Genomic DNA, 14,512 nt, shown 5'->3' with positions numbered 1-14,512 from the left:
CTTTCAGCCAATTTAATCTGCATCCCAGGAGGTAATCACTGAAATCACTGACAGACCAGACAGAGAGGGAGCCTGTAAGTGAAACGCCATTTATGAAACAAAACTAAGGTTTTGCAAACATAACCTCTAAAACGGTTCAGTTACGATTTGTTAAATTAAAATACGTTAAGTACAATTGTTTTAGACCTCACTGTTGGGCATCTTTTTGGCATCTTGAAGAGAAATGGGGAAATTCAAGCGTTTTTTTTTATTTTTCTGAAGTTAAGCCCTTTATTTCAAGATGTAAAATTTCAAATTTTCTTTACTTTCTCTTATTGTGAAATGCAGCCCTACTTTTATTTAGTACATGAGAGAACATTACACAGTTATGCTCATATGTTTGATTTAGGACAGAATTTGTTAGATGTGTACATTTCTTCATTATGCTCTAATATTATTTCAGTGGCATAAATAAACATCGTTTATTGTGAAACTATATCAGTCTAAAAAATGTGCTATCGTGGCAGGCCTAAATGCATAATATATTGAAATATTGTACAAACAGTATAAAAGAGAGAGTGACAACTGTAATAAAAATCTGCAATATAGCAGGACTGCGAAGCAAGAACGGTGACATAGCGGAGGATTACTGTACCTGTATTCCGTGATGCTAATTTGCAGGGACTCATTGTTCCAGGGCTGGGACTCATTGTTTCCATGACATGTGCATCCCAGGACTCACGTAGTCTCAAGTATAAAATGATCTATTTGCACGTTGTAATGGTGTTGTCGTTTTGCGTTCACCATTGTTTTTCAATAATCTCACCAGTGAGTAAAGTGATTGCAAAGCTCTGGCCTGAGATGCCTTCATAAATCATCCAAAGTCTTTTGATGTTGTCTTGAGGAGCTCTGCACCTGTGTGTGTTGTTGCCATGTGAACTGTCCACCATTCATACTTTGGACATGCCTCACAATTAGGGTTCTGTGAATGGCACTGATTTATCAGGTCGATATCAGACCTAATGGCCTTTAAAATATCACTCGTGGAAAAAAAATGGTACTCCGTTAAGCTTGAGTGAGGCTAAAACCTGCCAGTGCCTAACTACCGTAGCAACCATCTTTTCGGCAGCGGTGTGTTGTGTTCACTGTGCTGTGGTGTTGTTTGTCTGTCCACTGCTGTCTCATGTGATGCTCTACTCTTTGTTTCCCTTTTTAGATTAAATTTATCGTAAAGGTCCAAATACTGTGTATGACGAAGGTAAGCACCCGGGTCAGAGCGACAGCCTGCCCTTCGCTGTCACTCAACCCAACCCACCCCCTTCTTTTTTCCATCCACTACTAACTAATCTTTATTTACTGATCATCCTGACAAAGGGAAGGGGACAGCGAAAACCAAGCTGTTTGTTCGCTGGGTGTCCTCCTGTCGAGGCCAGGCTTGTAATTGAGAGCGGTGGCGACAATTAGCACCTGACTAAGTAGCAGCATGAACAATACGGCTACATTTCTGGCCCTTGCTTCTGCATGCGGAGCGCCTTTTATCGCTTTTCTCTGCAAACACTATTCTCTTTCCTTTTAAACCCACCTCCCCTCCCCCCGAATTTCCTCCTGTTGGAGTGTGCCTGTTTGCCTGAGGCATACTCTGAGACCAACACCTGCTACACTGGACGATGTCTTTGTCATGTGAAGCCTTGTTTGAACTGCCATAGAGGGGACCAGTGGGACACCAGCGACACTTTTTTTTTTTTTTTTTTTTTGCATCTCCTCTGTGACGTCCCCTTGTTGTTTCCACCTGAAAAAAACCCATCAGCAAAGCTAGATATGAAAATGCTGAGTCTAAGTGACAATTACAGCGGAACTTTTTTTGACATGAAAATTCATTCTTACATAAGGTCACACAAGCAACCGCAGTAATTAAGCATCACATTTTGAAAGATGCTGCTGGTTGGAGCAGTATGTTTTAATGGGCCACTAAATGGCTAAGGAAGCCTGAGTGGGTGAACTGCACCACAATCACAAACATTTGAGACTTCTTCCTGTCTATCATTTGCCTTTGTGGTCGATTAAATTTTAGAATGGAACGAATGTTTACTGTAGGAATTAGTATAGAAGAATACAGGAATGCAGGATATGAACTCCCCGTAAGGCCAGCCCCCCACTTTTTGCCAAACCCATCCCATTTTTTTCATATTTATATGCAGATTTGAGAATTTCTGGACCCCCACCCCGAGCCAACACACACACACACACACACATACACACCTCCCCTCACACACCCAGTGTTTTATCCAAAGCCCCGTCCCCTGGATGCTGCTGGTGTCCACTACGCTGCTGAGTGTCTGTTACTCCAGCCATCTGCCATTCCTTTTAGCCGCTGCAACTCGAGATGCTCCACAAAAAAATGGCAGCAAATAAAAGGACCTGGAAAGAAAATAGGCAACCAGATGCTTTCCCAACAAAGCCGGGGAGTTGTTTAAACTCACGTCATGGGGCAAAGGCGGGCAGGGGGCTGCGGGTTGACCAAGGAAGTCAGGCCAGCGCTCACAACATTTGATTGTCCTCGCCAGCATGTCATGCCCACCTGCCTGCCTTGTCCATAATTCTTAATGTGCAGCTTTTGGGACAAAACTATTTGAAGGACGTTTACAAAACAGTTGACAGTTTTTTGTCCCCTTCAAAGCACTGAAGATATATATTTATAGCAAGCAACAATGGTTTCTTCTTCTTTTTTTTTATCACTTAAGCATCTTGACAATCTAGAAAGCCAGTTTCTCATTTAACAAGCTATGCTTTCCTCAGCATGTGAAACGGCGTGAACTTTCAAAAATGCTTTACAGTGGAACCTCTAAAGCCCAAGTTGTACAACTCCAAAAACTATTCATTCAAAGTCACGAGTCTGTTCAAATAGCATAAAAGATTTATCCGACGTGTTTAACTTGTTCTTTGGCTTTTTTCAATGTCTCGCTCAATAATAATAGAGGCGCTTCTGCGACATATATGCATGACAACTTTGTCATTTAAGTTCATTTGTTTTTAAACTCCTAAGACTGTTAAGAATGTTAACATGTTACAATGAACCTCCCGGAAAAGGTCCAGACCCACCCATGATGTATGAAAATTGGCACTATAGAAAGACATGATATATAATGTGTGTATATATGTATATATATATATAATGTGTGTATATATGTATATATATATATATATATATATATATATATATAAAATGTGTGTATATATGTATATATATATATATAATGTGTGTATATATGAATGTGTGTGTGTATATATATATATATATATATATATATATATATATATATACATATACATATATATATATGTATATGTGTGTGTGTGTGTGTGTGTATATATATATCTATATATATATATATATTTAGTTTTAACCCTCCCACACGCTTTAAATACATTTAAACGTAATAAAACACACTTTTTAAGGTACCATATTTTCACGACCATAAGGTGCACTTAAAAGTCTTAAATTTTCTCCAAAATGGACGGGGCGCCTTATAATGCGGCGCACCTTATGTGTGCACCGAGTTCCAAAATCTCTAAATGTTGTTGTGTGACTTCGATGAGCGCTCCGCTTGACTGACTGGGAGCATTTCCTGCCGACACGCTGCTTATATAGAGGAAGGCGGGGACGTGACTGAGGACAGCATACGGACGTAAAGGGGGAAGGGTGCGCGTGACAGAGGAGGCTAAAGGCATGCCCCCAGTTGGTATAAAGTTCCGGTATGTGCATCGGTTTGGCTAAGGTCCCCCGAAAATGGCACCGACGAAGAGACACGCTTACGAAGCACAGTTGAAACTGCAAGCTATTAGTTACGCGGAGGAACATGGGAATCGAGCAGCTGCAGCCGCTGTACTGTGCTGAGAAAAAAATATCAATGACATCATCGATGAATTGACTTACATCACATTATAGTCGACTAGAAAAAAATCTTTAGTCATTCAACCGCTAACAGCAAATCATACAAACGGCGCATACAACAATACTCACATGCACATATTCCCTCTGCTCTGGAGGAATGATGACTTTTATTTTATTTTGGGACTTTCTCTGCCTCTTCTACTTGCTCTTTATGACGCTCCATCTCTTCCTGTAGACCCTCAGTGCTGCCTGCATGCTAACAACTTGCAGAAGTATTTAAAATATATACTGTGTGTGCGTGTGTAATACAGTGTGTACAGAAGGTTTTCAGACCCCCTTACATTTTTCACTCTTTGTTATATTGCAGCCATTTGTTAAAATCATTTAAGTTCATTTTTTCCTCATGAATGTACACACAGCACCCCATATTGACAGGGGGAAAAAAAATGAATTGTTGAAATTTTCACAGATTTATTAAAAAAGAAAAAGTGAGCTATCACACAGCCATGTGTATTCAGACCCTTTGCTGTGACACTCATATATTTAACTCAGGTGCTGTTCATTTCTTCTGACCATCCTTGAACCTACTGATTATACTGATACTTGATTAGGAAAGCCACACACCTGTCTGTATAAGACCTTCCAGCTCACAGTGCATGTCAGAGCGAATGAGCATCATGAGGTCAAAGGAACTGCCTGAAGAGCTCAGAGACAGAATTGCGGCAAGGCACAGATCTGGCCAAGGTTGCAAAAAAAATATTTCTACTGTACTTAAGGTTCTTAAGAGCACAGTGGCCTCCATAATCCTGAAATGGAAGACGTTTGGGACGACCAGAACCCTTCCTAGCAATCGGGGGAGAAGAGCCTTGGTGAGAGAGGTAAAGAAGAACCCAAAGATCACTGTGGCTGAGCTCCAGAGATTCAGTCGGGAGATGGGAGAGAGTTCGAGAAAGTCAAGCATCACTGCAGCCCTCCAGCAGTCGGGGCTTTATGGCAGAGTCGCCCGACGGAAACCTCTCCTCAGTGCAAGACACATGAAAGCCCGCATGGAGTTTGCTAAAAAAAAAAAAAAATACCTGAAAGACTCCAAGATGGTGAGAAATAAGATTCTCTGGTCTGATGAGACCAAGGTAGAACTTTTTGGCCTTAATTCAAAGGAGTATGTGTGGAGAAAAGCAGGCACTGCTCATCACCTTTCCAATACAGTCCCAACAGTGAAGCATGGAGGTGGCAGCATCATGCTGTGGGGGTGTTTTTCAGCCGCAGGGACAGGATGACTAGTTGTAATCGAAGGAAAGATGAATGCGGCCAAGTACAAGGATATCCTGGACGAAAACCTTCTCCAGAGTGCTCAGGACCTCAGATTGGACCGAAGGTTCACCTTCCAACAGGACAATGACCCTAAGCACAAAGGAGTGGCTGCAGAACAACTCCATGAATGTTCTTGAATGGCTCAACCAGAGCCCTGACTTAAACCCAAATGAGCATCTCTGGAAAGACCTGAAAATGGCTGTCCACCAACGTTCACCATGCAACCTGACAGAACTGGAGAGGATCCCCAAATCCAGGTGTGAAAAACTTGTTGCATCATTCCCAAAAAGACTCATGACTGTATTAGCTCAAAAGGGTGCTTCTACTAAATACTGAGCCAAAGGGTCTGAATACTTGTGGCTGTGTGATATTGCAGTTTTTGTTTTTTAATAAACCTGCAAAAATTTCAACAATTCTGTTTTTTTCCCCTGTCAATATCCGGTGCTGTGTGTACATTAATGTGGAAAAAATGAACTTAAATGATTTTAGCAAATGGCTGCAATATAAAAAAGAGTGAAAAATTTAAGGGGGTCGGAATACTTTCTGTACCCACTGTATGTGTGTGTATATTATATGTATATATATATATATATATATATATATATAATATACACTCATGTCCTCATCCTAATGACTGAAGCTAGGGAACACATTTTTTTAGCTGCGAATGGTGACTCAAATGGGGCAATTTGGTTTGAGGGCGCAGCCACATGCATGAAAAAGCCTTCCGATATATGCTGATGAATCACACCACTGGCGCCATGTTTGACCGACTGCGTCTCCCATCGGCCACGTTTTTTTAACAGTCTCTCTGCCTTGCAAACGTGTCACTTGCAGGTTCCCTCTCCAGCAGCACAAACACTGAAGTCTCCGCCTACTCCTCAGCCGCAGCTACATCGACAGACCCTGTTGACCAGGTTTCCCCCACAATGCCCCAGGCCGCGAGGAGCCGAGTCTCCGGAAGACTCTGTCGATCGGCTAGCGCAATAAGCAAATCGTCCAACTGAGCTGAAACGCAGCCTCTACTTATTGACTGTGAGAAGCTTCAGTGTGTTTTTCTTGTTGTTTTGTTAGCTCATGGCACATGACTATGTAACTGGAGGGCAATGCAATTTTTAATTGAAGTGGCAATCAGTCACTCTGTTGAGACATTTCCTCTTTAAGCAGGACATTACCCCTAAGCTGTTTCCGCCACTTTGACTGTGAGCGGTGTCAATTAATTTATTTATTTTTTAACTCGTGTGTCCTCTAATGCATTTGAGGAAACCAATCTTTCTAGGAAATAGGAGACTTCTTTTCCTGTAGCTACTTTCTTGTAATCTTAAGGTTTCAGTATCAGATGTTGACTTCCATTTTTAAAAAAAAAAAATTTTTTTTTTTTTTTTTTTTTTTTTTTAATACACCTTCCTTTTTGCATTTCTGATGAAGGTGCCACCCATGTGTCGTGGGGCCCCCAACCCAAGTTTTGGACAGGCTGTTTGGAAGCCGCTTTTGCTGCAGCACAAGTAGCAGCAGCCCTTGCTTGTTTTTAAACCCAGAGTGGACAATCGGTGACATCTTTCTAACTTGAGTGGAACTGAAAATTGTTGGATTCTTTTTTCTTTCTTTTTTTTAAATCACTCTAATGTACCTTTTTTTAAACGGATTCAGATAGATTGTGTCATGATTTGATTTATGCAACTCTTCTGGAATGAGGAAAGACTGCATTTGTAATTGTATTGTGATGTTGTTAACATAGGCTCGTGTCCGGTAATTGAATAAGTTCCTGCTGTCTCTTTCCTCCTCGATTAGTTTCCCTGTCCTGTGACATCGACATTCCACCATTCAAGCCATTGATTTCTTTTTTTTTTTTGCACACTTTTTTTTCCTTGGCTCAACTAGCATTGAATGTTCTCAGATGTATATTGCTTTAAATGTTATTTTCCCTTGTATGTTTCTCAGATGTAAATAGAGAGTCCTATTTGATTAATTATTTTGGTTGTAGTGTTTTGTGTTTGAAAATGACCGCTTGAGCCTCAGGCAAAGCTTCTCTCCATGCACTGATGTGTGTGTGTGAGACATCTCCTCACTGTGCCTGTGTATCGTCTGTCCTCTCTGACGCTGTCCCGTTGCCATTTGAGGCAAACATGGACGCCCTTCCACTTGTCCTCTTTAGTGGTGTTTTTCGTCTGCCCTGCGACCCACGGCAAAAACAACAGCAGAATGTCGGGTCCTCTTAATTGTAGGTGCTGCGCTTCTCCCTCTTGTCTTTACCTGTGAATGGAATCAAGTGGCTAGTCCTCGTTCCCATGATCCACAAGCTGGAGTTTGGTGTGGCATGCCTGAGCTGAACTCTCAGAGGCCTCCGAGCAACAGCCTGGCTGGTGCTCTCACCTCTCTAAGCTACTGGGACTGCCATGGCAACCAGGTGTTTCCCCACACACACATATATATACACCGCTACACACATAGCTACCCTCTGAGGACTCCACCCAGGCTGCCAGCTTATCCCCATCTGGTACATTAATATGCCTTACTTTTCCAGTCCTCCGCCTCGCACTTCTCATAGCAGCTCTGCTTGTTTGCTGATGGATTTAAACATGCAGCTACATGAGATTTTTGTTCATTTTCAGTTTTGAAGAGGAAGAATGTATGAATTCCTACAGTCAAGGCTTTGTACTTCCCTCTAAAAGCCACTTTTAGAGGGAAGTACAAAGCAAATAAACAAAGCAAATAAACATCGAAAGATTGTAGTGTAGTGATGGTGTCTGTGCACTTCTTGTTGGTGGCTAAGTCTTTGCAGGTGGACCAAGACAAAACGTTTGTGAAGAAAATGAACTTGTGATTGTTTTTTTTCCCTCCTCGTTTTAACATGTCTTGTTTGTACACGGTGTCAAATTTGAGGGCTAGAGCATCTTCTTAATATAAATAGAGAAATTCCTGTAATATATTCGTTGTATAAGAGCCAGAGGGGATTTAAAGGAAAAAAAGCTTGAAGATTGAATCTCTTGTCAACATATTGGGCTGTTTTTTTAATGATCTGCTGTCTTTTATTAGAGATGTGAAAATAGGAAAATTTCATTAAATGCAATTTGGAATTGTATGTCATTTTGTTTGTCCTTTCTTTCTTACTGACATGCAGGTGAAACCTCTGATTTGATACATTAGTGGTTGTGTGCGTGCGTGCGTGTGTGTGTGTGTGTTTGTTGCCGTGCCTTTCTGACCGGGCCAGGCCTGACTGGTAGCAGCGGGGGTAACCTGACCCTCCTCCCATCTGTCTCCCCTGCTGCTCAAGTTCATTTAGAGGAGGCCTGCATAATGGAGCCTCACTGGGAGGTGCAGGTGCAATAGCGCCAAGCACCTTCGGGTGCCCTGCCTCGCCTTTTTTCCCACATAAAGACGCCAGAAAAGCACTTGACCGTATTTTGAGACCTAAAACTTGAGTGTGAGAAAGAAGCCTAATGATACCTCATTTTCACTCCTTGATATGAGAATTAGCGCTGCACGTCCTGGATCCTCTGAGCCATCCTCTATCATTATGATTTCATATGTTACAAACAGTGACGTGCGGTGAGGCACTGACAAGAGTCAGAGTTACCAATTTTATGAGCCAGAGAGAGTGCTGTATTTGCCATTAAATTAGCAGCCTGTCAAAAAATCGTAAACGAGTATATATATTTTTTTTACCTGTTTGAATCAGATCTTCCGTCTCCAGCGGTGGTATTCCTTTAATAATAACATACCATTTCGATTGGTAGTCCAGTTTTGAGATTTTTTTTTTTTTTTTTAATGGTTAGATGTTTGTCTTTCATTTGGAGCAAAACTTTTGAATGCATGCACTGCAGCATTAGCTTCATTTTCCCCACCGCCGCACCGAGTTTGTTTCGTCTGACTGTATCAAGTCTCCACCTCCGCAGTAAGAAGATGGGATATCCCATTGCATGAGAAGAAAGGGGGCAGTCAAAATGATCATGATTGGCTTTGTGATGTTTTTAATTTGTATGAAATAAGAGTAAAACAATAATAATTGCTTTCAATCAAACAAAATCTTTTAAATCAGTTTATGGGATTGTTGTCTTCTCCTGGAACTCTTGGGGCTCCAGGCAATTGCCTGTTTGCCTAATGGCAGGTCCACCTTCATGAGGCTGATTACTGTCTGCCTCACCTCTTGCTCTAGCTGCCATTTTATGTGATTACATACATATGAAATTCATTAGCCTGACTATGGAAAATTAGAGGGCATCCTGAAAGTGTCTGAAAAGATTATATTAGAACGTGAAGAATGACAGAAACGGGCACTTTGAAATATCGTCTCTGTTGTAGAGCAGTAATTTAACAATTGATGATTTTGTGCTGCGCTATCTCTGCTTTGAGTGAGGGATTGCGCAATCTAAGGTGAGGTGGGCTGCTCACTTGGAGTCTCACCTATTTGAAGAAAACATGGAAATTCAGCAATTTTAACTATGAAGCCATTATTGGAATAGAAAATCATAAATCAATATAAAACACAAACCAGAGAACTACATTTTAAAATATTTGTATTTAGACGTGTTTATTTTTACTTTTCGCGAGGCAGGCCAGGCTCAGCCTCTCCTGACTGCATGTAGCCTGGTGTTACACCACTAGATGAGGCCTATTCTCACACTATCGCACATGCTCACTGCATTCTTTCTCGCTAAGAGCAGGTATTGATCCCAACTTGGAGCAAATGTAATATTCATAATTATCTATGAGCTGTTGCTTAATTACAGCTTCACTTGACCTCGTAAATCTGTATAAAGCAACCAAAAAGTGAACTGTGTGACTTCTCTAAAGCAGGCAGATGTTTTACTGTTTCAAAGGTGAGGAATGATAAAAAATAAAATAAAATCTTTGGCCTCCTGTCAGGTTTAGAAATTGTATCGAGTAAATAAATTGACTGCCAGAGGGACTCAAACTGATTTTTGTTGCCTCAGGACCCTTAGTCTTTTGGGGGGGGGGGGTTTAGTGTTCCATCGACTTTGGGACCCACTTTTACCAGATATTAAAGATATGCTCATAATAATATGTATAAAACAGTTTTGATGTGTTTAAATTGAATGAAATACTAAATATGGGTTACCTGTATAAGTAACCAATAAAATCTTTCAGACCATATAAAAGTCGTTCTTACCTGCACATACAATTCTTTTCCTAATCTTGTTGGTTTGTTTCATTTATGCAATGTATTTATCGAGAATGTGTTTCTTTTGTTCAATAATTGTATGTGTCATGTTTGTTTCCTTCAGTGAAACCACCTTGAGACAAAATTGTCATTTTGAAAATATTTTTTTATTATTTCGATAGACAACAGCTGTATACACATACAATCAAAGCGCTATAAAAGCCAACATTTAGGAAAATAACGTCCTTAAAAAAAGATTGCATCTAAGTTAAGAGCTTCGTGTTTTTGTTTTTCTTCACCTTCTTTTTACAAGAGTTGTGGATATCGATGATTAGAACCCGACCCACGACACTTGTCACAACTCATAAATTAGACAAGAACAAAATAATAATAATAATAATAATAATAATTTGGCTAAACGACGTGTAAACTGCCAGAACGATTCACAGAGAGGGGAAATCACGAACACAAACACATCAATAAGTTACATAAAACATTCGAATAAATAAATAAATAAACATGTGATGCCCAAAAATATTGCAACAATTTTCAATTGTAATAATAATAATAATAATAATAATAATAGCGTTAAAATATGTGCCGGCATTCAAAACGAAAACAATATGTTGACTCTTTAAGGCAGTTGTACAGCGGGATTTCGGACTACACTAAAGGCATTTGTGGTTCTACTTAACAGAGAATCCCTCAGTCACACATTGTTAAGACAAACGTGATCGTTTTGTCTTTCATCAACAAAGCTAGTGAGTGATCATTTGGAATGGAGGGAAGAAAAAACAAAGCAAAACCAAAAAAAGGCTTTGACGGATTTCTGAGCAATTCTTAGGTCTAGAAGCTATCATCGAGTACATGTGCTGTCCTAGAAAAAATACCCTTTAACAGTCAAAACTAAGCTTCTCCGTAAACTAATTTGAGAAAAGAGCGTCTCAAAATAGGCCTATATTTGGAGTTCAACCCGAAGAGGAGCGCCCAACAATCAACAAGGTGGTGGGGGGGGGGGAAAGACGTCACTTAAGAATGACGAACTTTTCTTCTTCTTCTTCTTCTTCTTCTTCTTCTTCTTCTTCTTCTTGTTGTTGTTGTGAAGCCCCCGCCATGTTCCTTTTGTTGTTGGCTCTCGTCTTCCAAGGCACAAGTTCTGCGTTCAGCAGGCGGGCCGCACGGGCATTTGGAGCAGGATCACCTGGCGGTTCTCCGAGGGGTGGCACTTGTTGATGTGCCTGGTCAGTCCCGGCGAGCTGTACAAGGTGGCGGGGCAGTACTTGCACGGGTACGTTTGGGACGAGTGCACGAGGCGCAGGTGCCTCTCGTGGGCCGCCCTGCTGGTGAAGCTCTCCGCGCACACGGGGCACAGCAGGCGCTCGGCGGGGCTCAGATTGAGGGGACTTTGGTTCGAGGCGTCCTCCGGGGAGGCGGAGGAGCAGGAGGAGCAGGAGGGCAGCGGCACCTGCTCCGCCGGGAAGCCGCTCTCCTCCAGAACTTTCTTCTGCAGTACCTGGTGACCCGTGACGTGTTTTCTTAGGTACGCTTGGCGCTTGAACCTCTTCCCGCACAAGTGACAGTCGTACGAGCCCTCGTCGGAACCGGACTCGGACAGACTTGGACTCGCAGTGTCTCTGTCGCTGGCGTCTTTGGCTTCTTCGGAGGCGGATTTGACAGCCGCGGTCGGCGGTCTGGAGGGCGGCGGTCCCGCCGGGGCGCCGCCGCTCCTGGGCTTGTGCCAGCGGCGGTGCGAGGCGAGGTTGGCGGGGCAGCTGAACATCTTGTCGCACTCTGGGCACCGGTACTCGACCCGGACGATGCGGGAGCATTTGTGCTGGGCCAGCGAGAAGGGGTCCGCGTAGGCTTCCTTGCAGAGCTGACACACGAACTCCCCCAGAGGCTTGCCGGCTCCCGATCCCGACGCGTGCGCACTGGGCTTCGCCTCCACCGGACCCTCTTTGATTTTCAGCCCCAGCACGGGGGAGGTGGTCATCTCGTCTTCGAAGTTGAGCTTTCGGATGGCTTTAGGTTTTTTGGGAGCGGCTTTGGCTTTGCGCTCCGTGCCGTCGGCTGCGGGTCTCTTGGTGCCGGCGAGCCGGTTGCTCGGTGCCGCCACTGCGCCGCCGCCGCCGCCGGTGCCGGTGCCGGTGCCGCTGCCGGTGCCGGTGCCGCTGCCGGTGCCGGTGCCGATCGTACCGCTTCGGCTGCTGTTGCTGGTGCCGATCTTCAGGTCGACCGGGGCGTACAGGAGGTGGTCCAGGCCGGAGAGGGAAGCGGATGTCGGGAATGACTCGGCAGAAACGGGCGAGCCCAGATTGAAGCTCCGTTCGAAATACGCCCTGTCTTGCTCCTTGCTGATGGGCCGGGTCGGGCTGTACAGGGCTTGGCACACCGTCTCGGGGTTGCCGAACTGGGCCGGCTTCTCCGTTTTTGGCACCGACGCGTCGGCTGCTGCGAGATCCGGGGATGCTGCGGGGCGGTCCGGGCTGGGCGCCGCGCACGTCGGCGGCAGGCACGGCTGGATGTGCAGGCTCGGGAAGGCAGCTTGGGTGAGGCGGGTGGGCTCCTGGAGGTCATCGTGGTCCGGCCGAGTCCTGTAGGAAACATGTGCACACCTCTTGTTTCTTTTGACCAGGAATCCTTTGGGCATGTTGGCTGGGAGCGATGGGAAGGCACTTGGAGGATGCGGATGGAGTGTCGAGTATCCAGGGTGGTTGCAAGTATGGCAACACCTGACGATCGTGGGACTTTTATCTCCCCTCTGTATGGCCCCTTCTGTTGCTGAAATGTTTTCGTCTGGAAGGCATAGCTCCACTCTTTTTATGGCGGAATGATGCTATTGTTCTCGCCCCCCTCCCTCCCCCGGTTGCAACATCCCCGGCCAATCAGACGTCTCTGTGATCCCAGTGGAGTGGAGGGTGGGATGGGTGAGATGGGTGGGTGGGCCCCGCCGAGCCCTGCTTTTGGTGGATTTCGTTGGAGGGTGTGCAGATAGCTCAGCAGATGCACTGGCGGTTTATTGCATTAATGTGCGCGCCCCGCAGCCCCTCCCGGACGGAGGCACACGCGCCGGGGCCCTCCTCTTTTGACGCTCTGATGGCTCCCTATACAAGCACACGCGCCGTGGCTTTTGTGGCTCTCTTTTGGGGGAGGGGGGCGCGGGGGGACAGTTGCAGAAGGAAATCTCCAAAGAATTACAAGGCCGAGACCATCCAAAAACACACGTCACACATTCTTGGTTGTTATTTACGCCCAGCAACTTTTACGCAGCACATTTTACGCACAGTGCGCAGCCTTATCAGCAAACTACTTTTATGGGCCTTTATTTTATCAGTCAACACTACAAGGAGAAAAGGGGGGCGGCGGGGGTCTTTTTTGAGGGCACGTGTCTTTCTCGGTAGTTTACCTATAAATCAGACATCTCGCTGCATACATAAGTAATGGCGGAGCCTCTGGTCTTTGCGCACAATAGTCACGTCTGCCCGTCTTTTAATAGCCTTGCCGTTTTTTCTTTTCTTTTTTTTGTCCGCCTTTGGAAAGGCGCATTGTGCACTCAGCAATTTGGTCCACAGTGTGACGCGTGCTGCGTGGAATCATCAGTGCTCCACATACGAGTACAACAAAGGAAAAGGGGAAAACATTCTTTTTTTTTTGTTTGTTTGTTTTGTTTTGTTTTATAAAAAAAAAAAAAAAAAAAACATGTTGCCCAAATTTAGATTCACATCATCCTGTCCACCAATAAACTTATTATCCAAAAAAGTGGCTGCCGTACTCTATGCAACACACTCTTTACATCTTTTTATCCAGTTGTTTTCACTTATTCTTCATGCAAATCATGTTGAGAAAATAATATGACTTAAAATAAGATGACGTTGAAAGTTTTCAATTAGTATTGAATGTGTATTAATACTCATGATATGAAAACGGCTTTTTGAAAGCCATCTTTTTGTGAGCTTTTTTTTTGTCTTTTTTTTTATTTTATTTTTTAGCGTAATGTATATTTCCTTTTCCCCTGCAATTGTAAATGTAATAATGCTGCGGTGAGCCACTTGGCCGAGAGGAGCCCGTCGGTTTCCCCTTTCAGGCAGCAGACCAGGGAGGAATTAATCTCCATCGTCGTACATTGTTCCTCTCATTTGCATAAAGCTGCAGTATGACCAAGTCAAATAATTACACAATCGGAGCACGAGCCTCGGGCCTGTGCGCCT

The 14,512-nt window shown here is 43.8% G+C and overlaps 2 protein-coding genes across 10 annotated transcripts in view; one reads left to right on the top strand and one right to left on the bottom strand.

Moving 5' to 3' along the window:
* The window catches only part of ralgapa2 (Ral GTPase activating protein catalytic subunit alpha 2), a 123,445-nt gene extending 115,181 nt beyond the window's left edge, over positions 1-8,264 (top strand). For 5 of the 9 annotated variants that reach the window (XM_061794270.1, XM_061794264.1, XM_061794265.1 and 2 more), the window contains one exon: positions 6,020-6,587. In XM_061794270.1, the coding sequence (XP_061650254.1) occupies positions 6,020-6,189 (170 nt within the window). In that variant the 3' untranslated portion in view covers positions 6,190-6,587. Of the gene's footprint in view, positions 1-1,195; positions 1,238-6,019; positions 6,588-6,610 lie in introns of those variants that run through there. The other 4 variants (XM_061794271.1, XM_061794269.1, XM_061794263.1 and 1 more) reach the window with 3 other exon arrangements.
* Positions 8,265-10,449: 2,185 nt separating this feature from the next.
* Positions 10,450-14,035, bottom strand: insm1b (insulinoma-associated 1b). Its single transcript, XM_061795947.1, has one exon. The coding sequence runs from the start codon at positions 12,952-12,954 to the stop codon at positions 11,467-11,469; it is 1,488 nt and encodes a 495-aa protein (XP_061651931.1). The 5' UTR covers positions 12,955-14,035; the 3' UTR covers positions 10,450-11,466.
* Positions 14,036-14,512: the final 477 nt, after the last annotated feature.

Source organism: Phyllopteryx taeniolatus, chromosome 13, assembly GCF_024500385.1.
Source record: "Phyllopteryx taeniolatus isolate TA_2022b chromosome 13, UOR_Ptae_1.2, whole genome shotgun sequence".
Classification (NCBI taxonomy): Eukaryota; Metazoa; Chordata; class Actinopteri; order Syngnathiformes; family Syngnathidae; genus Phyllopteryx; species Phyllopteryx taeniolatus.
The sequence above is the reverse complement of the archived record's forward strand: the minus strand, read 5'-3'. Positions and strand labels throughout refer to the sequence as shown.

What these genes read in the sequence shown, in the direction of transcription:
- insm1b (XM_061795947.1), bottom strand. Translation starts at nt 12,954, where the DNA reads ATGCCCAAAGGATTCCTGGTCAAAAGAAACAAGAGGTGTGCACATGTT.